General features: G+C 40.7%; 1 protein-coding gene across 6 annotated transcripts in view; it reads right to left on the bottom strand.

The window, feature by feature from the left end:
- Window positions 1–26215, bottom strand: part of NEIL3 (nei like DNA glycosylase 3) — a 585035-nt gene that overhangs the window by 524053 nt on the left and 34767 nt on the right. The window contains exons 3-8 of one of the 6 annotated variants that reach the window (XR_008998669.1): window positions 15958–16062; window positions 14588–14737; window positions 14032–14481; window positions 7013–7140; window positions 777–911; window positions 269–482 (exon numbers count right to left, since the gene is read on the bottom strand). Coding sequence is in view for 2 of the 6 variants with exons in the window: in XM_036894186.2 (XP_036750081.2) it covers window positions 269–482; window positions 777–911; window positions 7013–7140; window positions 20089–20244 (633 nt within the window). In the remaining 4 variants the exon portion in view is untranslated. Of the gene's footprint in view, window positions 1–268; window positions 483–776; window positions 912–7012; window positions 7141–14031; window positions 14738–15957; window positions 16063–20088; window positions 20336–26215 lie in introns of those variants that run through there. The other 5 variants (XR_008998668.1, XR_008998666.1, XM_036894186.2 and 2 more) reach the window with 5 other exon arrangements.

Genomic DNA, 26215 nt, shown 5'->3' with positions numbered 1-26215 from the left:
GGTTATGTTTGAAAGTCATCAGCGGTAAGGAGAAAGTAAAAAGTAAGGCAAGCTATGGGAGACTGGGAGTGTGAACTGGGGGTAGGGGTCGCACACCGTAACTTAAAACAGGGTGGTCAGTGTGGCCTCGCTGACAAGACGGCGGGAGCAAAGCCCCCAGGCCTGCCTGGGGTGCATGTGTGACTGCTGTACTGATTTAAGTGTCCCATGTGGTCCCTTAGCAGTATTTAAAAATATAGAAATCATTTAAAAACTTCTTAGAACCTACTTTAATAGCTGGGTGAAGACCGCTGTCAAAGAGAGCCTCGTTTCTGATGATGTTCCCCACGCCAGGCAACACTTTCTGGTCCATCAACACATCACATAATATCCGTCCCTTCTGCTTTTTAACTTCACTTTCTGCTCTTGAGAAACTAAATTTAGGTGAACATACATCTAATTCCTCCATCATTCTTATTCTCCGTTGGCTCTCTGTTGAGTTTCTATAGAAAAGAGTATAAAACACATTAATTATAAGTCTGGCTGCAATTTCACAGTGTCATTTAAAATGAGTTTTGATATAAACACTTAATCAGGGCACAAGAATTATATACCAAACAACAAAGACCCTAACAAACTATATTTCTTAAAGATTCTTTTAGAGTGAAGTTTTGTCAATTATAAACCACTTTCAAATTTTTCCTACACTTACTTATATCATATCATTCCAAACCAAATTGCAGACCCAACTCTGTGCTTCTGCAGCTGCAATACTTCTATTTTATTTTATTTTTTACCTGAGCTCCACTGATGAGTCAAAGAAACAAATCAGATCTTTGGTGAGCTGCACTTCAAAAACGGGAGAAACTCCATTTTTATTTTTTTGTTTAAGTGGATTAATCATGACTGAGCCTTTCATTCCGAAATGAATCCTAAAACAAAACAAAAACCCATTTTTGAGTGGCAGAAAGCCTGTATCATCTATCAAATGTTTGTTCCTCTACTTCACTTTTTGGATTATAAGCAAACAAATGTTAGTCAGGATAGGCACTTTTACAGAAAAAAAAATGGTAACTAATATGTATTTTTCTATTGTGGCTTTGCAGCCCTGTAAAACTTTGTAGATGTGACAATCAGTTTTTCAAACCACACTCAAAATAAATTCCCAGAGAAATAATAAGGCCCCAACAATAAGCCCAAGGAAACATACCCCTGTTCTTCTTTCCTTGTCAGATGAAGAATCTTTTATTCACGGAACAGTCTAGCGCTTCTCAGCTTTTTCTCAAAATTCAAAGGCTTGGGATGAGATATGGCTAAATTTACATTGCCTATAGTTTGTGTTTTTATAAACTCTACAAAGTCACTGACATTCAAATTCCTTATTTCTACCACAATGGATTGGAAATGTTCACCTATTCAATAATATCTGCAGTTTAACACACTCTTCTTTCCCTTGCTTTAGGATATGCAATAAAATATTTTTTGCAAAATCTTATATATCAAAAGAAAAGAGAACAAGTCAAAATGCTATTGTCTTCAATTCTTTCAATTTTCTTCTACCTTTATATCTATTGGGAAGAGGGGATTTATAAATATTTACGGTTAACTCAAAAACCACAATGCAGTGATGAAAAATTCATAACCTTCCAGTTTTACAGGACTGATTAGCATTGTCCAGTAAAAAGAAAAAGCTGGCTTCGAGAGACCTCTCATGATGAAGATCACAAATGATTCTCAAGATGAAATGCTGTGTTCTGCTCTCCAATCCTTCTCCTTACAGCTTTGTTGAGCTAATAAATATGGCTCTTACGGCAGCACCTGTTACTGCTCTGTGCTTCCCATTCCAAAGCACCGCGCTACAGTATTGTGCAAGGTTAACCAGTCTAACTTTTAAAATATAGGTTTTAAACTCTGTGTGCTCTACCATCAATCATAAATGCATTTTACATGCCCCATAGTTCTTGACAGGAAAAATGTGTGCCTGTAAGTACTCCATAATTTAGCTTATGGAGGTTCAACCCCAGTGAAAGGTGTACAACTGTCAAGCCCAGAAGCTATCATATCTAAAATCTTTTCAGCTGCATGGCTCATAAAGTGGATTCTAAATCACTTTCTATAATAAAACTGCATCCACATAAAAAATTTGAAAGGTTACAACCAAATTCAAATGCAGGTGTAGCCCCAATAAGAACCCTGAAAATAATGCCTGTTTTGGTCTTACAAATCTATTCAGTTTAGGGGAAAATGTACATAAAAATAACTTACTTCATTTTTATTAAAAAGAAAAATGTCATGATAACACCTCTAACAAACCAACAAATGTCATGCTTATTTTTAACTGACCCATATCTTAAACTAAGGGGCATCACACCCAACCTTGAGTGGCCTCGTCCCTTCCTCAGGTGCCATGCCTTTGACACAGCCGATTCAGGAACGGGCACCTGCGGGAAGCTGGCTCTATCGGCTTCCAAGCTGGATTCATTGGCGTTCTCCTGATGAAGTTATGGATTTGGGACACAGATCAGTTTCCTGTTAGTAATGGAAAATCTAATACGGAAGTGTCCGTGGGAATGTATCCCAACATGGGCACCAGGGGAGCCAGAAGAGGTCTGTCTGCAGAAAAGACTACGGCAGATGCCAGGGAAGCCTGCGGAGATATGATCCCCCGCCTTCCACAAGCACTACGGTGCCGCACGGGGATTTTAAGTTAGCTTATGTTTCTGGGCTTTTATAAGCTTGCAGAGAGGCATGGATGAACCTATGCGATCAGAGCCCAGCAGGCCGGGCAAGGCTCATCCCTGCCCTGCTACCAGCTGCAGGTGCCTTGCTTCCCACCCGCGACAGGTTCCTTGTTACATGCCCACTGAGTGGATGTTTAAAAAAAGCATCAGCAACTGAGATCCAGCAAATCCACATCTAGGAATTTATCCTAAGAAAACATCAAAATGGCAAAAGATATGTGCCCAAGGATGTTAACTGTTTATTTATTAGAGTGAAAAATGGGGGAAAATGCTCATCGGCAGTGGTTGATTAAAAAAAGATGATATATACATACAGTGGGATAATAATTAAATGTATATTTTGACACTGACCAATGCAGTATGCATATCATGTAAAACAGCCAAATATAAATTTTAAAAATTCTCATTTACATAAAAATCATAATATACGATATCACATAATGCATATATTATGTAATATAAGCTAAGTATGAATATATGGTATATGCATTTTCTGTTTTGATCTGTATTATTTACCAAAACTGTTAAGAGTGCTTTTTTTTGGTGATAGTTAATTAGGGGGTGGTATTTACTTTTTCCCTTAGGCTTTTTGGGTCTATCTTAATGATTTACGATTGGTTTACATGTCATTTAAAATCAGGAAATAAATGCAATAAAATGATGCATATTGTGAAAAGAAACAAGAAAAGGTGAGCAGAACTAGAGACCCTATAGGCTCTCAGGCATAGAAGGGCAAGCAGACGAATGAGAGAAGGACTTCCATGCTTTCCCCAGTTACACATGAAAGCTTTAGGGTAACTGAAACAAGAAATAGCTACTATTTCAAAAACTAAACATGTTTAATTCTTCTGCTTCTCCATCACCTTAATGGTCAATTTCTTTTTTTCCCTTTTATTTATTTATTTGTTTTAAATTGAATATATAATACTATAATAGTTCCAAGTGTGCAAAATGATTCGATAGTTGTATACATGAGAAATGATCCCCACAGTAAGTCTAGATAACATCCATCATCTTACATAGTCCCCAAAAAACAAAAGTTCTCTTTCTTGTGATGATAACTTTTAAGATCTGGTTCCTTGGCAATCCTCAAATATGCAGTATTATTAACTAGCGTCACCATGCTATATATTACATCCCCAGAACTTGTTTATTTTATAACTGGAAGTTTGTATCTTTTTGATAATGGTCAGTTTTCTTAAACTGCAAGTGACAGAGACCCAACTCAAAAAGGGTTAGACGTTAAGGAACATCTAGCCGCTCACAGAAGCTCAGGAAGGCTTGAAGCCGAGCAGCTGGACGTCAGGGGCAGATGAAGGAAGGGGCTAAAATGCCTCTGGGGTTCCCTCTGTGCTTTACTTCCCATCACCTCACACCTGACAAGCCAAGTAACAGCCTCCGGAGGAGAAAGCCTCACAGAAGAACTCACACTGGCCCAATGACTGTGTATGAGAGAGAAGGTGACATGAGATTATGTTAAACTCAACATGAACTCTGTGGTTACTGTGGCCAGGTGACCAGTTCGCAGAAGGAATGCTACCTCCAAAAGACAAGCAGGCTTGGTGGACACATAAACAGTAGGTATTTACTACTCTAAAGCATGTAATTCAGTTTAGAGTCTTTATCTCCCTTCCATTTTTTCTAACAGGTTTATATGACAGATTATAAAAACAATGTCTAAGCCATAAAGCCCTTTTATAAGTAGCATACGATGGATTTCCATAAAGAAGTCTTAGCAAACAAAACAGAACTGTCATATTATGTCTTGCATATGTTTAGAGGATCATACCACTTAAATACTAATAACTTACAAAATCGATAATTTATAAAGTTTCTCTAAAATGGCAAAACCTCTAAAATATTTCAGATTTAGTTTCTGAGTATGTATGATAATTGCAAACATTCAGGGGCATATAAATCACAAACTGGAAATAGCAAAGTGTTTTGGAAAGAGAAATTCATTAAAAAAATATATCTTAAATGTTAGTCCACAATGTAACAGCTGTGTTCATTTTGACTGAAAATGGCAGCTTATAAGGTGGGTGTATCTGGGTGAACACACTTGTAGATATGCTCACATAGCATTGGCAATATGTGAATCCACAGCTAATAGAGATTGTATTTTGTAGCAGGACTCAGAACATACAAATTTGTTTGTTCTTTACTTCTCGGTTTGTTTTAATGAGTATTTGTTACACATATAAAAACAAACTTAAGAATGATTTTTGTTTTGTTATAAATGAAAAGCTTCTGTGTTCAGGTATTAATTGAGTATAGGTATTAATCATAATAACATCACAACTGTGCTCCTGAAATAAATGTACATCATATAATTTTTGTATTCTAGGGCACTGTCACAAGCACTTGAATACTTGGATACATCTTTGAGAAACAGAAACAGTCACTCTGATTTGTATCTTTCTAAAGTGTGGATTTTTATACCTGGCAGAGTCTCTTACAGAGGTCTATGCCTATATTCTACTTTCATAACAAATGAATCCAAAGATTCATGGCCTGCCCTATAAGATGCACAAAAATCCACAGGCAGTTTCAAAAGTGAAAAGCTGCGCATTCAGGGAAAACTGTGGCGATCGTCACCATGTTTCCTGCTATATGCTCTCTAAAATGCAGACCAGCCTGGTGGGTAAAAAACAAGTCAAAAACGAAGATGACATTTCCACCATGCTCACAGACTTGCAGCCTCACTCAATGACCATATTTCTTAGACAGAGTCAACTATTTCCTAAGAAGCATAGGCTGGGAGTGTATTTTTTTTTTAACTTACATTAAATTATGAAAGGAGATACAGTTGATTTTAGGTTGTTCAGTTTATATTCAAACAGCTCACCTGCCATTGACCTTGAATTGTTCTATCAAATCAAATCGTCACTAAGGCTATAGGAAATTGAAAGGAAGCACTTTCCCCATCCAGGGGACTCTGCAGGGAAGGTACTAGGTCACTTAGTTTGAAGAAGCGATTGCCCTTGTTTGGGGCTTCATGGAATACACACTGACAGCCCTGCACTGAGAAATGATTACCCCTTTATCAGTCTGGTGGAGAACACGTGATAAAAACCTGTCTCCCATCCTACAGAAATAAATCCGCACCTAATCCCAGAGAATCAATGACATATCAGTGCTCTCAACTATTTTACATGGATTCCATTGTGTCCCACTCTGTTCAGACTGAAGAGTTCTCAATCACATCAATCCACTCCAAGAGTAACACACCGGCAGCAGATCGCTCCTGCAGGAAACACAGACCCACACTGATATTGTCAACTCCAGACTAAGAAAAACCATGAAGTGACAATGTTGTCCAAGGACAGCAGCTGCTGACAGTGAAGAGGGAACAAACACCTTAGTGGAAAAGCAATTACATCAGCACTGCGGTCTCTAAACATGCAGTAGATGACACGCAATAAATACCAACAAATTAGTCACATTATCTCTTTGTGACCATTATTCACCTTCGATTAGAAGAAAAAGCTCCAGAAACAGGACTTTTCTTTTAAGAAGGTGCAACTGTTTAATATCTTAAAAAGAAATTAAAATGAGATTCAAGGAAGTACTTCCAATCTTTACAGTTTGCAATAGCTTAGGCTAAACTCAGAGAAGATGGAGATTCAATAGACATATTAACTCATAGTCCTTTTTCATTTTCCAGAAAAATTAAATAGGGGATCAAGCTCTGGCAATTACATACATTTCAGCATTTTTATCATTAAGTTAACCCAGGTAGTAGATTTTTTTGTCCTTCTTTGCCAACATATTAGCAATGAATTTCCGTCAAGCACTGTGAAGCAATGGAGAACCTGTTACCTCTGCAGAAAATTTCTGGGTTCTGTAAATAAGTTTCAAATTCCATACAAGCCTTCAGAGAAAGAAAGAAGACAGAAAAATCTAAAAATCTGGAGATACATTTAAACTAAACTTTATATTCATATATATTAAGAAGTAGGTTGCTAAGTGCAGTAACCATTTGGGCGGGGAGAGTGCAGCGCGGGAAGGAGCAAACGGGGCTGCAAGCCCCTGTAGCTCTGGGAAGCCCTGCCGGCCTTTCTTTTTTTAAAAGAAATATACTAACCAGCCCTCTAAGTAATGATGACATCACAATTTATTCTTCTCTGCTTAGTGCTTTCCATGATAGAATTTCAACCTCTTACTACAGTGCTCTTAAAAATGGAGTACTTTCTACATGATTAAACATGACACCCAGCAAGCTGCAGGAAAAGCCTTCTACACATCTTTAAACACAGAAAGATAAGATGTATTGTACAGGTTTATCTTACCGTAAAGCTCTTGGGCCAAAGTACAGAAAAAGCTCTTTCCCCAAAGTTTCCACACCGCTGTAAACATATCCATGAAACAGTCTCAAGAAATTCTGTCTGTAGTCTTTATTATTATTCAGTGTAGCAGCCTAGTAGAAAATACATACACACATGTAAACACACATAGTCTAAACAACATCATAATTTAATTCTTAAATCTGTTTATATTACTTCATGCCCAGGTGCATTACAATAAGAATAATCTTCAACAAGTCAAGTAATATAATCAGCTGTTTACATACATTTTGTCAAATTACTATGCAGTCATTCAAAATGAGAGAGCCCAAAAAAATTTAGTGGAAAAAAAAAAAAAAGAAAAAGTAATTGGCACACAATCAAAATGCATTTCTTCCAGGACCACACAGCTCTGAAAAGAGAGCACAGAACAATGATGTGAATGTTTTAAAACTAAAATCTAGGATACAGAGTTCCATTTCCAGACATACAGCCAAGGTCCCCAAAAGAGAATTCAGATCAAAACAGCTAAAACTAAAAACAAAACATTTTTACCTACAAGGATGAACTAGTAAGCTAGTAATTATGGAATAAAAGGTCCAAAACTAAGTAAAAGTGGGAGAGAAACCCAAAAAATAGCAGCTCCCCGAAGCCAACTTTTATCGAAAGGTGTTTACCAGACCTGAAGAATAAGAGGTCCGGTTTCCAGCGCAGGGGTATCGGGCATCAGACATAAAGCCTGGGGCCCCTGAGCAGGGCAGTCCAGTAAGGGGCCTGCTCCTTTCTCCCTGCTAACCAGTGTTAAGAATAAAGGGCAAGAAACCCACTACTCCTTCCCGTACCACCATGGAAAACCAAGCAATATGTGTTAGGATTACAGTATACATTCTAAACACTGTAAGGATCAAGGGAATTATAAATTTAAGGTATCAGCCCTTCTGTGGAGGAGGGAAAGGAATGGGACTGGGGCTTGATATTGGTGACACTTTTTTTCTTAATCTAGGCAGTGTATGCTGGTGTGCTTTGTATCATCATTCTTTATTCTTGAGATACGTTTTATAAAATTATTTAATTTGTATTCAAAATGCAATAAAAAAATCTGAAACTATTATAAACGCACAATCATTATATAAGATACAGTAGATACATGCAATTCTATATATATACATTAACTCTTAATCTAAGGTAATATCCTCACATACTTCAGACTTTTCCTTCCTTTTTCTCAAACGGACCTAAGGATTCTCATAAGATCCTGGATGAAATCTTGGTGGGGCTGTGGCGGGGCATGGGGGTGAGGGGGGGTCTGGAAGATAACAACAGGATAGTTTCAAATATAGTGTAGAAGCAATCACAACTTTTCTTCCGCTTATGGTAGAATGATGTTGTTCAGTTATTCTCAAAGTTTTGGTTTACAGACATCTGTCATTCTCAGTATTTAAGAAGTTTCGTCCACTCTATTCTTTATTTTACGAAATTGGCCCTTGTTAAAAAAGACACAAATGTAGTACTTAGTTCTACCAAACTGACTCCTGTTACAAAAGGCACAAATGCAACACTTAGTTCAAAGTGATAAACAGTTAGTAGGTATTTTAAAAAAGGGAAAAAGATTGAGAATTGTTACGGACTACAATGTGTCCCCTCCAACATGCATATGTTGAATCTCTGACCCCCATCGTAACTACATTTTCAAAACAGGGCCTTTAAGAGGTAATTAAGGCTTCATGAGGTCATGAGAGTGGGGCTCTGACCCAGTAGGATCACTGCTAGACGAGGCCCGGAGAGCCAGCTCTCTCCCTGCTGTGTGCTGAGGAGGACAGCCAAGTGGGAAGCGGACTTCTGCAAGCCAGGAGAAGGGCTTCCCCAGAGACCAAACTGGCAGGAACCCTGACCTGGACGTCTGGCCTTCGGCACTGTGAGAGAAGAACTGTCTGTGTTTCAGCCGCCCAGTAGATGGCATTTTGTTATGGCAACCCGAGTAGACTGAGACAAGAACAGACACAAGGCTGCGGCTAAATCCACTCACAGCTGTAATGGCTGCAGCCAATGCCAGAATTTTCTAACTGCCTCAAGTCCAGGGACCCAGCTTACCGTATCTCCTCTGCATAACAGGAACTGGGGGATCAGCTCAAATCAGAGAGATCAGTGAACAAATGCCCAGAATTAAATGTGACAGCCTTCCAGTTCTGCCCATATCACAAAAGGAACCTGTGGGAAATTCTAGCAACAGGAACCGTGGATGCCCATCACCACGTCCTCAGAACACCTTCCTGATTTCTCCTCTTTCCTGGTTGAACTCCAGGGCCTATAAGTGATTAGCAAGCATTGAAGGGCAGGCTTGAGTACTCAGTGAGGAAAAAAATAGAACTTTACGTCTGCCGTGTTTTATAAATGAATCTATTAGAGCCCTAAATTGAGAAGCATCCCAAAAGTCTTGATATTTTTTCTGCCTAACAAGACTTCACATTGCCACTTCTATACACTTCAAGCCAAGTGAAGATTAAGATGGTAGTTTTCAAGGTAGTTTCCATGACAACCAATTAGTCAGTAAAAAGCTCTTATAAACTAGCCAGGATACTCTTAAGATGATGATACACAAACAGTTACAGATCTGTTAGGCATAACCTTTGCCTCAACATAGATTAGGCTTTTATTTTTGGGTTCTCAAGATTTAAGGTCTTACTGACATTTTAAACCTTCATTTCTAAATTAACGTTTCGCCACCACTCCCATGTCTACAGTCCTTCTCTTCTCCCTCTAATCTTTACTAGCAACTGGCTTTAGCCATGCCCTCCAAGTGCCCAGCTTCTGTCAGGGCTCCCGACACGGCCAAGTGATTAACCTGGTCCCGTTTCAGGTCTACAGTCACGGGCACCGGCGCAGCCCCCTGCTTCCTGGCCAGAAGGTGTCTGTGCCACGGCCACCCCAGCACTTTCATCGACCTGCACCACTAAGTCTCACAAGTTACATCTCAAACTCAGCGTCTGTCCAGGTCTAGGGAGGGTGATCTGCGCGGCCTTTCACACCCTCTGCCCTCCTTGGCTGCCCAGGAAGTGGGCCTTGGGTGGAACATCTGCGCCGAGAGGAGGGGCCCCCCTGCTCCTGCAGGAATACCGTTCCCTGCTCCAGGCTGGCATACCCCCATGCTCTGCCTGAGCAGTGCTGTGTGTTGATGGCTCTCAGCCAGGCCCTCAGCTTTCTTATCTCAGACCCCAGCAGGAGGGCCCAGGGTCCTGCCAGCGCAGCACAGGTGGGTAGGTGACCCACGCTGCCTGCGTCCCATGTCCCCTGCGGGTCCCATCCACTGGCCGCCGGGAGCCAGTGCAGTGCAGGCAGCGGCTCTCATGTGCTCACCGCCTGACCCTGGGGTGCATGTTGTCTTTTCTCAGCAACCCGGAATCAAGCCCCAGTTTCTGCCTTTTACCTTTGGCCACACTCATGTTGTATTTCATCCTTTGGCACCCGGGCCACCCAGTGAACAGGGAGACACAGCATCTGATCAGCCAATTGAAGAATTCCTGTCGGCTGCCACCTCACTGTTTCTCACCGTACTGCTCTGAATCGAACTGCCCAATTTTGTTACTTCCCCAAATGGGAAACACATGACTGAGCTGCTCTCATTCACGTACTTCTCTGTTCCCAGACCCCACTTCCTCTTCTTAATTCTGACTCAACCATGTTTTATAGGCTCTTGGCAAAGAGGCAGACAAGGTAACCTTGAAATAGACTGAGCTGTCACAACACCTAATAAAACAGTAAATGAGTCCCAACTGTCTCATGTGAATTCTGCTCACATTGCTAAATTAACAGCTTTGACAAGAACTTTTACCGTTTAGTTTAAAAGTCTCATAAACCAAGCTGTCCTGGTTCATGTTCTTCACTTGCCTGTGTGAAGCTTTGACATCCTCTGACAGCAAAGGCGGGAGGTGACATCTAGAAAAACACCCCTTCCCATTAAAAATGCACCATTCATGGCTGTCTAACTGGATTCATTTCTTTCAGAAAAGTTTACTGACCTTCTACTACTTAGGCTTGTTCTAGATGCAAGGGATGTGTCAGTGAAAGAAAACAATTAAAACCCTCCTGCCCTCATGGAATTTATACTCTTCTGAGAGCAGAAAGCAGGCAACAAATGTAATAAGAACGTACTGGAATGGTTTTGAAAATAAATCGGGAAAAAGCAATCCAGCTTAGGGGAGGCATGGCAGGCCGCTATGTTAAGCGGGGCAGTCATGATCTCACCGGAAATGGTATTTGAGCCAGTCTTGGAGAGGGACAAGGGAGCTAGGATCCAGGCAGAAGGAACAGCAAGGCGAAGGCCCTCAGGTGGGTGTTCCCGGCATGGGGAGGGGTGGCGGACACCCCGGGGTGCTGGAGCACCAGGGTCTGACCCGAGAACCATGTCACGTGAGCCCCAAAGTCCACTCTAGGGACTGGCTTGCTCTCAGATAGAAATGAAGAAGAAAGGCAGGACCTACATTTGTTTGGTAAATGCTGTCTGGCTGCTGGGTAGAATTCTGGCCAAGGGGATCAAGGGCTGGAGCATGGAAAGACCACTGAACAAATCCAGACAGAAGACAAGGACAGCTGGGCCACTATCTCAGTGGAAGAGGTGGTGAGCAGCAGATTTGGGGCGGTATTTTGAAGGTGGAACAAAGAGGATTATCTGTTACACTGAATAATGCAGGTTTTTGGCTAAACAACTAGAAAGAGAGTAGTGCTATCAAGGGGGATGGAAGGAGATCTGGGTAGACAGGATGGCAGAGGAAGATCAGGAGTTTGGTTTTAGACAAGTTCAGGCTGAGATGTCCATCACCATGTGCCAGCAGACATGCTGCGTGGGCGGGCGCACAGGAGTCCGGACATCAGGAGAGGTCCAGGCTGCAGATACAAACTGCTTTAGCGGTCAGCAAACGGCTTCTAAAGCTTTGAAACTGGATGCAAGAGAGTGCGTACAGAAAAGGAAGAGAAGAGGCCCAAGAACTGAGGTCCAGGGAACTTCAATGTCATGATGCTGGGCAAGAACTAGAATGACTGTTATGACCTCAGCGAGAAAAGGAGGGCTCAGCCAGGAGACTAACCAGGCAGGACCACTAAAAAGGAAAAATCAAGCACGGTTAGAGCCCAGACACCGAAGAAAAACAGGTTTCAAGGAAGGGACACGCCAAGTGCTGCTAAACAGACCAAACAAGATGAAGTCTGAGATCTGAGCCCTGTGTTTAGCAAGGCAGAGGCGATCAGTGACAAAACGATAGGCCAAAGGATGGTTGGAGTGGGTTTAAGAGGCACCGACAGGCGAGGAATGAGAGGCAGTGTGAATACACAACACTATGAAGGGCAACAGAAGTGGGTGATCGCCGAGGGGAAGTACACCCAGGAGTTTGTTTGCAGAAGGGACACATTTGTATGTTGAAGGGAAAGATCCGGTGGAAAGGAATCACGCAGGAGAGAGGACAGCTGGGCAATGCCTTTATCAGCAAGAGAAGATGGCCCAAGGACGCACATGTCCGCTGGACGGGTCATCTCTGGAGTCAGGAGGGGGCAGATCACACGGCACAGATGCCGGTGGGGAGGCAAGGAGATGTGGCTGGGCAAATTCTCTTGTGGTTGACTGAACTTTCTTAGTAAGGTAGGAATCAAGGTCATCAACTAAGAGAAAGGCAGTCTCCATGACCCTGCATCCTCTGCAGTTTTACGTAGCTTAGACAATGCACTCAGGTCACTCAGTTTTGCCAGCTTGTGGCATCATGCCTCCAGTCCCATCATCATTCACAGGTGGAGGCCGACAGCCCCAAACAAACGACAACATCCCTCCATCCTGGAGAAATCTATGAAAAAAATTCACTGAAATCTCCCTGTATAGGACCACATCAGGTATCTTCAATCACTTATATCAATGAAATGCTCATTGATCATGTTAATTTGTTGAGAGGAAGTACCCCGTTTGAATTTGCCTATATAATCTTGTGTTTACCAGGATTATAATCAGCCCTTTTTTTTTAATTCTATACATTCAGAAAAACTGGATTATTTTGGGAAGGAAGTTTTCTATTCCATAAGGACTAGTGCTCACTGTTCAATGGCTAGACTGGACCATCTAAAGCTGCCCTATTGTCTAAACACCAAAACTTAATTCAGTAGTAATATATCATAGAGTTTTGTTGTAATTAGCTAAACAAAGTATGTAAGAGTACAGTTCATATCAAATTTTTTGTGCCACTCATTCTTAAGCCACTACAACATATACTTCAGAACAAATCAACTGGAATAAAAAAAACTGGCCAAAAAAAGATGGGTTCTTAATGAAAACCTCCACCTTTTCTTGCTCAAACAGTTAAATGCCCAGCACTTCTAGTATCTGTTAGGAAGAAATTCAAACCTAGCTTATCCTGATTTCTATCCTGAATGTTCCCCCCAAGCATTTCTAACTACGCGCTAAATGGGTCTATAAGGGCCTGGCTACGCAGGGGGATCTGGCCCCACGTACAGCTGAAATGCCCTCTATGACCAGTCCTGAGGAGTAGGGGAAGGAAAAAGGTTTTACACCCAGGATTAATCCCTCAAGATATCAAAGCTTATCCTGGTACAGACATCTATGTGCTCCCCAAATTGCTGTCAACTAGCAGATTTTAGAAAGTCTAATAGATCTGACCATGGGAAATTTGGATAGTTAGCAGAAGGAAGTCTCACTAGATGGCCCTCTAAAACTATGCCTATAAAAACAAAGAGAAGTACGTGCCCTTGTAAATAAATTCTGTTGTGCATGGGAGGGTGAATCCAAAACTATAAAGGTCAATATACTTATAATGTATGAGACCATTAAATCTCTTCACACAGCTGTCAATAAAAAATGAAGTTATGTTGTTCTGGCTGACAGAGCCTCAAAGAGAACCACAAACAAAATCCTTCAGCGTCCTACTATTTTACTGGTGTTTTACCCTATTCTCCATAATTTAAAATGAGATACAATATGATATCAAAAAAAGAGATGTTGAGACAATCATGAAATTAAAGGTTTTACAAACCCTGAAAGAAGACGTTTATGGCCTGGCGAAGAGTGTCGCAGCAGAGACGTGGGCCGCAGGGCCGCGGAGCAGTGATGGCCGGGAGAGCCCCTGACTGCAGAGGCTGACACGCGACCAGGCGGCGGAAACTGTGCCGGCTGCAGACGCTGTGCGACCTTGGCCCGGGTACGTTCCAGAATTAGTTTGTGAACATTTGATGCAGTGTTTGGACATGAAAGCTGAGTATTAATATAACCTCTTCCTTGCTCTGCGGTTCTTTCTGGTACTAGAGCATCCCCCTGGGACGCAGATCAGCTGGAGGCTCCCTACCTGCCAACCAGCCGCCATCCTCGTACCTCCCAAATGAATGTTTACTCGGTGTGACTTGTGATGCTCCTGTATTTGTCTATAAGCTCCTTGGGGACAGTAACTGTGGTGTTTAACTAATATCAGAGAAGCTTCACACAACGCCTGGATTTCAGTAAACAGTGTGGGATTAATCAGGGCGCTAAAACTGAGCTGTGGCTTTAAAATGCAGGCCCACTGTCTCCCTACCCACCACTCCATCTTGCTTTACCTTTCCCAAGATTTCTTGGCAAAAACTTCTACTCTCCTGTCTGTTCCATCTTCTTTGAAAATTATTAACACCCCAGGCTCTTACTTTCTAATTATCTGCAGTGGAGTCAGGTTCAAACATAGGAGGTCCAAGTTCTCACAGATACCAAAACTAGACAGAAGTAAAATACTGTATTAACCAGAACTTCCCACAAAGTAGAACAAACTTTGTGGGAAGGTTTAAGGAGGGATTTAGGAAGGGACTGACGTTATTTTTTCAGCAACCAGTCCTAGCACGTCCTGGTTTTTATTTGAGATGTTTACTTAGCATTTAAATGGTTGCTTTAAAAGCATCTATTCTAATACTTCATTTAGGTTTTGAGGGAAATTATACAGAAAGATCTTTGAATTCAGTTGTCTATCATGCAGGCACTTAACCCAAGTGAGGTGATTTCCAGTACACCATCATTTCTAAAGTTATCAGCTCTGGATAATATACTCAGGATAAAATAAAACTTTCAAATATGACTGACCATCTCTAGCACCTGCATATATTATTAATTATGTTTTAAAAACATCATCTTAAGGGGAAATTCTGGTATACTAGTGATGGTTGGTTTGTTCCTCTTATTTTGAAAGCTACTATATACTAATTAGATAAGGCTTTTGCAATAAACCTAAGATTTACAAGATAAGTCACTTGTCCTACTGTACAATCTGGGGTTATCACCTCTTTGTATAAGCATTAGCTGCCCAAACTAGAAAATTAATTTCCACAAGCCTATTATCTTTGCTATAACTATACACAACTGCCCAATATATACTTGACGTTCTCACGCTGACCCTTATAATCCTGTTACTGTCTTATTTGAACATTTCATCCTTTTATTTTCCTGAAATAGAGATGAAAATCTCCTTTGCCACAACTTTAAGTATGATTGAGAAGGGGTTCACCTTCCCATTTTCAAGTGGCTTAATAATATGAAATCGTCAAAACAACATATATCTTCAGAGACAGAACATGATTTATTGTGTTGATTACCATTTATCCTGCCTATCCATGGGTGAACAAGATGACTTTTCAGAAGAGAATAAGACTTTTCCATAGATTAATGCTTCAACTCTAGCACACCTATATATTTTCCCCACAGAGAAAAAAAAATATCATACTTACTTTCATAGTCTCTCCTTATATTTCCCCACATGCTCCCACCCCCACTCCGCCCCTCATACAACAACGCTTTTCTTAATCAGAGGTCACTTATCTACCAATTTAAATCACTAAAGAACACAATTTTAAAATGGTCTCTAAGCATCAAAATAGAGGTCATTAGGTCCATACATCAAAACATATTCTACAATTTTGTAAGTGCAGAGCCTTCAAGCACTTACCCAAGGGCTAAATTCTTTGTACATAATTTGAGGGCACCAAATGATCACAGACCCATCATAAGGAAACAGCGTGTTCCTCAGATAAATGGGTCTAGTGAAAAAGCCCTGATTGGGAGGAAAAAGGAACAATTACCAGGATGTTTACTTTGCAAGACACTAAGCTAAGAGTTTTACATGTCCTCTCATCTAATCTTGACTGAATAAGCAGAGACCTGAGGTACACAATGAAGCTGGAATTCAAAATCAAGATATCAGATATTCTTTCCTCTACATCACACCAAGTAAACATTTCAGTGCTGGATTAAAAGGTACAATGGTCAGGGAAATCACCTCCCCTCGTTTCCTCATATGTAAGACTGTCACCTGTACTCTGTTGTCTCTTGTTCATTCATTCTATATAATGCTGAATGCTGATAATAATGATCCCGAGTCATTAAAGTGAAACCACTACAGTATCCACCTAAAAAGGCAAGGAAGTAGATAATGCAAAAACCCCTTTGGATTTAAAGGAATAAGCCTCGTTTAGCTGGAAAATGACTCTATGGATTAGCTCATTCCTTCGTATGACAGCAATAAAATGAGCTATGATTTCTTCCCCGGCTATCAAGTGGGGGATGGAAGGAAGGAAACCTTTTACTATGTGGCTTCATTATTCTCTTGTGGTAGGAATTTCCACAGTACATACATAACAAAATACACGTACCCACAATGAAAGATTCCAAACTGAAATTATTTTTTTAATCCTTAATCATTTTGCACAATTCAAAACTTTGCCCTTCATGCAAATGTTGATTAAATGCCTGCTCTGTTCATGACACTGTGAAGGACATATGGATAAGCAAATAGCTCGATATTAAATACATGTATCAAATCTTGAGTGATGGAAGAGCCAGAGGATCACGTTTCAAATGAAATGAATGCTTATAAATAAATTTTCATATCCTGTTTTGTAAAACTAGATTGAAAACATATGCAGATTACATACAGATTTCGCTAAAATATTGTATCCACCCAACAATTAAAATTGGAGGATTGACTCTTCACAGTTCGTCAACCAGAAATGTTCATTTACATTCCAATATTGTTTCTTAACATAAGGTTTCACAATTTCCAACAGAGTTTTATGCAATATGCTTACACAGTTGCATAATTTTATGCTGACAAGACAGTGGATCAAAATTCAGAGAAATAATATAGTGCATACCCAACCAGCAGACACTGGGATCATCTATGGCTAGGCCCGCTTTAAAATGGGGATCAGCTGTCACGAGGAAACATGCAATAAAATACACTCTCTCTGAACTTCAGACGGGAGCAGAGAAAACAGTACTGAATGTCAAAGTAACAGGTTCATCAGGCAGCAGCTGCATGAGGTATGGTTTTTTTGGTGGGCATTATAATGATGATCTGAAGTTAAATCATTTACTTAAAATACCCAATTGATACTTAAGTCTTCTTTGTATTTTTCCATGCTTACTGCAATGTAATAGAGCCTGAATGTAATATATGCACATAACAATGTAATATATACTCTAAAGAATATGATATGCAGTTAGTAACTTATTTTTTAACACTGCCTTATGAAAACTACTTATTTCAAGCCCGTAACAGAAACTGCTAAATGTCTTCAACTCTCTGGCATAAATGCCTAGAAAACATGGGAGCATCTCTTATAGCAAGGATCATGCCAAAGGTCGGTTACAAAGATTATAACCTTTTTGATCAAAAGCTCAGAAAGTGAAGCCATGGTAATATATTTACAACTTTCCCTATAACCAAAGAGAGATTATTAATTCCACATTGATTTTCGAGTTCAGTTCCCAAAGAACCAGTTTCTGATCCCAAGGTTATATTATAAAGACCTATTCCAATTTTTAATATATCAAGATTCTAAACATAACAGCTTTCAGTGCACAGATTTTTATTTAAGGGGTAACAGCTTATTTAGTATTGCTTCCAAGTGATGTTAGTAATTGCCCAACCATTAATGAAGCATTTCTATTTTACTATCAGGCTCCACTCTTCTGCAATCTGATCATGGGAGTGAAAGCCACAAGAAGAGAATTATCAGAGTGGATAAGAGAATTGACTAAACTGAAAAAAACTAAAAATGGTGGCAGACACAGCCCAAACCCCAAGGTCTCACTTCTGTTATTAATAAATAATCACTACTACATGCTGAGCAATGTGGTGTTTCTGCCATTGAATTAGCTGCTTTCTTATTGAATCTTTTGTAACTGAGGAGCTCTGCTTAAGAGGATAAGCCTTGGAGTCCAAAAGAAGGGAGATCAACTGGTTCAAGCCCTTACTAGGCATGTGATTTGGGGCAACTTACTTAAACTCACTCTGAGCCTGGCCTTCCTCACCTGTATCATCAGGTTAATCCTTCATCATAGGGTTATTATTTCTCATAACTAAACGAAATGTGAAAATTCTTCAAAAGAAGTTTTCGCCTTGCCACTAGAGCTAATCACAAACTTAAGGAAATGCTCACGCTATTTTTGGCCTAAATACCAGTGAGGTGGTATCTATTAAAAACTTTAAGTTGGATTCTCACAGCAGGAACTTTATCTTAATTCATCTTTGTATACCCAGGAGTTTGCATAAAACCCAACACAAAATACATTATTGTTGAATGATGTAAATCATGACATCAGTAAACATATTCATGCCATATCCATGACCAAGCTCCACTCTTCAAAAACCCAATTACTCCGAAGATAAATAAAAAGTCCCTAACAGGTCTACAAAGACTCCATGGCTGGGCTCCTAGCCACCACTCCAATCATGTTATTTCAAACCACTTTCTTTCTCTTATTCTCCGTTTTCCAGCCATGTATTCAAAACCTCTTCCTTTGCTGGCATTTGCCTAAAGCTTTCTGCCTGCTAACCTTCTGCCAAGGTGTTGCTTATCTTCTCCTCACCAATCCTACCTCGGTTTAATTGTTACTTTCCCTAACCTTCCTGCAAGTCCTTGTAGAACCATGTACTTCTCCTTCAGAGAATTTGTCAATTTACACTTCTGTATGTTCTTATTTTTGAACATCTGTGTATCTTCCCAACTGAAGTATAAGCTACACAAGGTAAGAGTTAGTTTTTGTTCCCGAGGTGTAATATTATTAAAAGACCACTCAAGATCCATCTCTGTGGTACCCTGAAATGATTTGGGGAAACACTATAATAAAAGAGGTGCAAAGTATTTAACTGACATATAAAGTCAAAATAAATCAAATACAAGGGCCATTGGAAAGAGAGTCAAAACTTAAGTCTTTTTTCTAAGTTTAAAAATGTATTTTCTCAGATGTAGAACCTCATTTCTTTCAAGTTGTAAGCATATGCTAACTTCATAGCAGGCGACTTGTTCTTCCAGGACCAAAGAAAAAGTAGGTTCGCAGGAGAAACGGAAGTACAGCACGATATTGCATGCGTCTACGAAACACAATCATCTGTACATCTAAGGGGCTTTTAAATCATGATGGCTTAATCAGAATGTTTTTAGTACAAGTTCTAAATTCTTACCAAACGAGTATCATATTATCTGCAGTGAATGCCTGAGTGGCAAGAAGCTGTGCTACAATTTACTTTAAAACTAAATAAATTCACCTAAGGGAACCAGAACTGGGTTTCACTGCTCCTTCCTTAGATGGCAATATTAAGTTGAGTGGGAAGGTGACTAAATGTCCTATGTACAATTTTAGAAATATATTAGATATAATACACTTATTAATTGAAAAATACTTGGCTAGCAAGAAGCTAGAATTTCATTACTGTCTTTAAAATGTGAAGGAAAAAAACAAGAGGTTGCAGAGATCTGATAATATTAACACAGCAGAAAATGCACCTATAGACATACGGAAGCCACCTTTTTTTGGATTATAAAGAAGCAAGGTAACGCGATATAAAACACTTCCGAGCAACAGCCCCCTGGGCATCTCTCCCTGACCGCCTCAGTCCGGAGGTCTGGCAGCTCTCCGGGAGGCGCCCCGGAAGGGCTTCTCCCTCCTATAAAGTAAAGACAAACTTAGGGAAACCTGGACCCCAGGGAGCCAGGGCCACAGTAAAGAAATCCTTTGGACCCTGGAAACTGGGTGGGGTCTTTACGGCCCCACGGCAAGTATTAGACGTGCTCACCTGCGGAGAGACGAGGGCAGCGGGGGCCGCGTGAGGGAGCCCGTGGCCTCCCAGGCTCTGCAGGGCGCTTCCCCGCACGTCCGCCACCGCCTGGCCCGGGAGCACCCGAGCGCGTATTCTCTCCCCATTTACAGCGCAACCTGGTCCTTCCACCATCTCCCGGGACCCGTGTGGCCCACGAGTTGCCCGCCCCGGCGAGGACACTGCGGCGCAATCCAACTCCCGCTCCGCTCGGCGGCCCACCTCCGCGCAGAGGAAGTTCAAATCTCCGCGCGTCCCGCCCTCCCCGCGGCCCAGCCCACCCAGGCCCGTGCAGCCCCGGTCAAGCCCCGCCCAGGCCCGTGCAGTCCGCCCAGGCCCCGCCCAGGACCGCGTGCCGGTCGCCCGGCCCCGCCCAGGCCCCGCCCAGGCAGACCCCTTGCCCTTGCCGGAACCCTGCAGAGCAAACGCAATGGACCACGCCTCAGGGCTCAGGGGCAGGATTGCAAAATGACAAAACTCCAGCCCAGGGTTAGTGTAGCCCACACAATGGGGCTAAATTTTTAATAGTAGAGGCAATTGGGACCTCAGAAACTCTAACTTCATTTTCGTTGCCTGCCCTTATCCTTGAGTTATTCAGTACAAGCGCATTTTGTGACCTTGGTCCTTTATTCTGCCCTAAAATGCAAGGTTGTTGCAGACAGTCTGGCAGGCCTCTGGTTTTTGTCTGCCCTATTTGGACATGGGTAAAAATAGAGGGACTCAGAAAAGGGTTTTTTAGAACAAGAAGCTTTTATTTTTTCTGTTATAGATTTTAGTGTGTTTTAGAAAATGTGGCTGTATATGCCACATATATTTTAGTATCTATATTTTTAAAAACCCTTCATTTTTAGAGAGCTGAGCTAAGTGAGCCCTACCCAAATTCACCCGACCATTCTGTATCTGGATGCTTGAGACGAATGCTATTTGAAATTGCTTTATGAAAGGCAGGGCTCTATATAAATTTGAGGGCAATGCATAGCTTTTCAAATTTACACAGAGATAAATGTGAAGGCATGACTCCACACAATTTCGTAAATAATGAAAAACCTATTCTTTTCTTTGAAAATTAAAATACAGCACATTAAAATAGAATGTCAGTTTGTAAGAGATTTAATAACTGCACTGTAGTTAAACCAGTATAATATATGTATACTAAAGACTTGAATTAGAATATACTGAAAATTTGAATTCAAGAATTTGAAAAGTATTAAATCTTCTTCTTTGCGGGGAGAGATTAGTAGTCAAAAGTTAACTGGTTCAGGCTCAGGATTTTTTGTACTTTACTCCCTTGTTCAAATGCGGTTTACTCTTCTAGGTCAAATGACTACACAATCAAGAAAGATCTCTGTTCCAACCCAATTCAGTCATAATCTCTGCCCTTTGATGGAAGAAAGTCCTATACACCTTATTCACATCTACCTATTTATTAATTATTTATTGCTACCTAAAGAATTATCCCATTTGGTATTTCAAAATCTCTGTAGGTCAGGAATTTGGCCGTGGCTTGGCTGGGTTGTTCTGGCTCAGCGTTTCCCAAGCAATTGCTGCCAAGATGCTGGCTGCTTTCCTCTGAAGGCTTGATTGTAGCTACAAAATCCACTTCTGATATGGCTCGCTTGCACAGATGTTGGCAGGAGGCCTTGGTCTCTCATCTTATGGGTCTCTCCATAGGGTGACTTGTCTGTTCTCCTGATATGGCAACTGACTTCCCCCAGAGTGTGTGATCCAAGAGAGAGTGCAAGTGACTGCCCTTTATTACCGAGAATCTGAAATGGCACAGCCACCCCTTAACTACTTTCATGCATTAGAATCCAGCCATTCAGTACAGCCCATTTACTACAGAAGTGAGGGGATTAAGCTCTATCTCTTGAAGGGAGGAGTATCAAATAATTTGTGAACATATTTTAAATCATCACATTCTTCATTAATCTGATCCATCATAGACTTCTCATTTCTTTTCAGGTTGCACTGTGTATTGCTGCACATTTGGACCAAATACAATCTTAAGTTATAAGTAGGTTTGCCATTCCCCAGAGAGCTGAGAGATAGGAAGTCACACCGAACACAGTAAGAGACTTCATTGTGGTGCCTGAAAGGCCAGGCTAGGTTTTGTTTCTATGTGACTAGCCTGTGAGTCTTCTGATATTTCTGTAATCCTTACTTCTAATAAAGAGCAGTTAACCTTAAAATAAAGTTATTGCCAGTTATTTTACCAGCAAAGATGGGTTTTTTTCGGGAATAGCAGAGAAATGCAATTCAGGATATGCATGCTCCAACAAAACCTTACCCAAGTCCAGGGAACAAAGGAGAGGAATGTTCTTTTATAGATGAAAGGGCCCAATGGGGAGAGCTGTTCTAAGCAAAAAGTCCATTGGAGGAAACTGGGAGTTCCATGCCTAGTAGCTTCTCATTGGCTGGTTGTGACAGTCTCTTATTGGCCAAGCTGTTGCTGGGAGAGGCAGAAACCTTCCTTCCTCCTGCTGGGCAGTGCAACAGTTGACTTGCAAGGTGTCTTGACTCCTTCAGTCTCTTCTTCCAGTGCGGTCTACAACTGCGAGGAGTGGTGGGCACCAGAGCTCCCCCTGCTGGCCTCCCAACACAATGTCAGTGAACTTTCCCTTAATTTTCAGAGCAAAATCACATGCATTGTGCACCTGCAGTGTCTGTAGTCACCATTGCAAGCAAACCTTCTCTGGTGCATACTCTTGGTACTTTTCACTTAAATTTTGTCAGTAACTGCCTAACTGTCATCTTCCTTGCACTTAACCTTTCACAGGTTACCAGAATAATCCGCTTAAGCATGCTTTCTACTTAAGCATTATTTATTGATAATTTCATAAAAATTAACTTTCTTCCTCTGTAAAATAAACTTTTCCTTTAAACCTCCACATGACTGCTATAATTGTCAAATAATATATGTGAAAGCATTCTGAAAACTATGAAATGCTCTACAAATTCAAGGAATTAAGATAATTTGCATTTGCTATTCACAGATTATTCTCTGTACTTTTTGTTTCCTGGTTCATGCTGTTATTTTCACTTTTTTTTTAGCTCCTCTTCATCCCAGTTTATTAAAATTCTCCCAACTTTTAAATCCTAATTGAATTCATATCCTCTAAGAAGCCTTCCAGATATAGTCTGAATTAATCTCTTGTCTTCTTAAGTTGGTTTTTCCATAGCATTTACCACACCTACCTGATGTTAGAGTTAATTGGTACATACTGGTTTTCTACTAGACTAGATTCTCATTCTTTGAAGACAAAAGAATGAGTGACCTGTCTAACTTTATACTTCCCATAGTGCGCAAGATGCTATTTTGCACATAGTCAACAAATATTTGTGGAATTGAATTATTATTAACTTATGATTGAAAATATTGGACCTTTCTGTTGCCAATATCCTTTATTTTCAGTGTCATTCTTATGAATTGAGATGTTATATTTTCAGAAGTCCTTTCTAAAATTAGTGCTAGCAAAAATAGGTAATAGGTTAAGTTACCATATGGCATACCTTTTTCATTAGATCCACAAGCCACTAACCTTGATGCATTATTGAGAAAAGCAAACCAACCATATGTGCAGACATTTGTGTACATTAACTTATGTGTATTTATTTTCACAATAACCCTGTATGATAGGATAGATAATTATTGATAGGATAGATAGTTATTGATGAAGAAATGGAGTTTCTGACCAGTTGTTATTTTACATGATTACCTGTAATATACAGAAATGGAACCCAAATCTTCAGACTCCTAAGTCAGTATTCTTTTCACTAACAACACAGGTAAATGTAGATGAAATAAAATGTCTAAAACATTGGAGAAGATAGCTCCTTCAGGACTTCAAGTAGCCAATATATGGCACATAGGTACATAGCACTAGTGGAAAAAGTAGTTAAAACGGGTAAGAAATTGCCAAAATGAGATGCATGGGAACTAAAAATAAACAAGAACTTTACTTCCAAAGATTTTCATTACTAAAAACATACTTAATGCTATGTGGGAGGCACAGAGCCAGGCTCTGGATACAAAGTGGCATAGAGGAGGCTTTCTACAGAAAGAAAGAAAAAGTGTAGTTCAGAAATACTGGCATGAAAAAAAATGTAATTAAAAGAAAAGAGATGGAATGCTCTGTACAAAAAAGGATATAGATACTATGGGGATTCATTGAAGGAACACACATCACTCAGAAACAATATACTCCGGCACATGCCCAGAGGAGAGACGGAAACTGAGCTGATCCTTTAGGGGGGCCCTGGGCAAGTAGGAAGGTCAAAGAAGGAATTCTAAGCAAGAGGAATATGGGCAAATACGTGCTGGTTTGAGACACAGCAGGCGTAGAGTGGAAGACGACACTGGAGAGATTCCTAGGGAGCATACTGCGGAGGAAGAACCCAAGACAAGGGTACCAGGCGGCCAGCGAAACTGCTGGGCCGGCGGTCGGGACCCAGGCCCTCGCACTCCCAGCACTCATTCACTGAAACGGCAGCCCAGCACCCCACCCCGACTACGGAGAGGAACCCACTCTGCGATGTGAATCCTTTAAGTGCTTAGTCTTCATTCAGAACTATACAGATCACAACAGTTGCTAAAGGTAGGTGGGTAGAGTTTCTCACACAGTGCTAAGTTCATAACACTTTGAAAAATCCTTACTCCAAAAGTTCTCTGTTTTTGCTAAAAATAATCCCAGATACTTACAGGGCTACTGTGTGCTGGGCAGTGTTGAAAATGTTTGGCAAATACAGACTATGTAAATCCTCACAATAATCCTCTGAGGTTAGTACTATTCTTACCTTCATTTCACAAATGGAGGAACTAGAGCACGGAGAGGGTTAGGTGACTTGCTCAAGATTGCAGAGCTGGGATTCAACTAGGCAAGCCACCGTCTTAGACAAATATTTTCAGCAACATCATTTATATTTATATTACACTGGCCTTCAGCCAGAATATTTTTAGCACAAATTTAAGAAATGCTAGCTTAGAGGAAAAACAACCTTTTTAGTCAGCCTTATGTGGGAATTAAAGGCAATCTAAAAACCTTCTTTTAGCATATTGTTTTGATGTATTTTGGATAATGAAACTTTGTTTTTACCCTTCTCCTTATAAAGTCTATGGGCAGATTTTAGGTAGAATGATAAAAAATGTAGCATGCAGACATTTCTTTAATTTCTGTGTTTTACAAAGATTACCTGAACATATTTCACAAGTAGAGAGAGAGCATCCATCCTCTCTCAACGTTCTCTTAATTTGCGCTCTGCATAGAGGAAGCAATCATTAGTGAACATTATGTGCAGGTGTTTTCAGTGGTATTTACTAAAGAGTCTCCAGTCTCTACCCATCAGGAGGAACTTTTAATGTGAGACCAACAGAAGAAGAATAAAATTCACAGCAGCAGAACCCATGTTGACACTTCCATGGTTTGAAGCATACACCTAATGTTGAGACTTTGCAAAGCAGTGACTTTTGTTCCACTGTGGAGGCTGAAGTGCCAGGCGAGTCTTGTCTGCAAAGTCACCGTCTAAACTGCAGATGTGCTGCAGCCTCCGAGGTGACCCCCCAAAGCCTCTCGTGCAACTAGCCTTGCAGAGGCTGTGAAATCAAAGGTTATGGTGCTTTCATTCTAGCTTCATTTTGCCAAATTCTCTGTGGAAGGGACTTTTCTACGTTATTTTAAAGTTGAAGCATATTAAGCAGGTAAAGGTATTTTCAGAGGATGAACTTAATTTGGGGGGAGAACAGTAACTAAATAAGTATTAAACATTCACAAATGAGCCAAAATAATATCTTTGTGAGGGGTTCTCTCCATGAAAGAGGAAGGGAAAATTATCTTCTTTTCAATATAGTATCTTGGGGCAACATTCATGCGTCTCAGCCCCCGGAGAGTGCATTCAAGTTGAGGCCTGGAATTCACCATTTACTCATTGATTCAAAAAACAATTTTTGGGCAACTAGTATGTTGCAGGAAGAGAGCTAGTTCCATGGCTAAAAGTCAGACATCTCAGCAGCTCACACACTAGTGTGGGGAAGAGGGGAAGGAAACAGCAGCTCTCAATCAGAGATGACTTGGTGCTGCACGCCACCAGGAAGGACACCTGGATTTCTAGA

Source organism: Manis pentadactyla, chromosome 7 (genome assembly GCF_030020395.1).
Source record: "Manis pentadactyla isolate mManPen7 chromosome 7, mManPen7.hap1, whole genome shotgun sequence".
In the NCBI taxonomy this organism is placed as follows: domain Eukaryota; kingdom Metazoa; phylum Chordata; class Mammalia; order Pholidota; family Manidae; genus Manis; species Manis pentadactyla.
The sequence above is the reverse complement of the archived record's forward strand: the minus strand, read 5'-3'. Positions and strand labels throughout refer to the sequence as shown.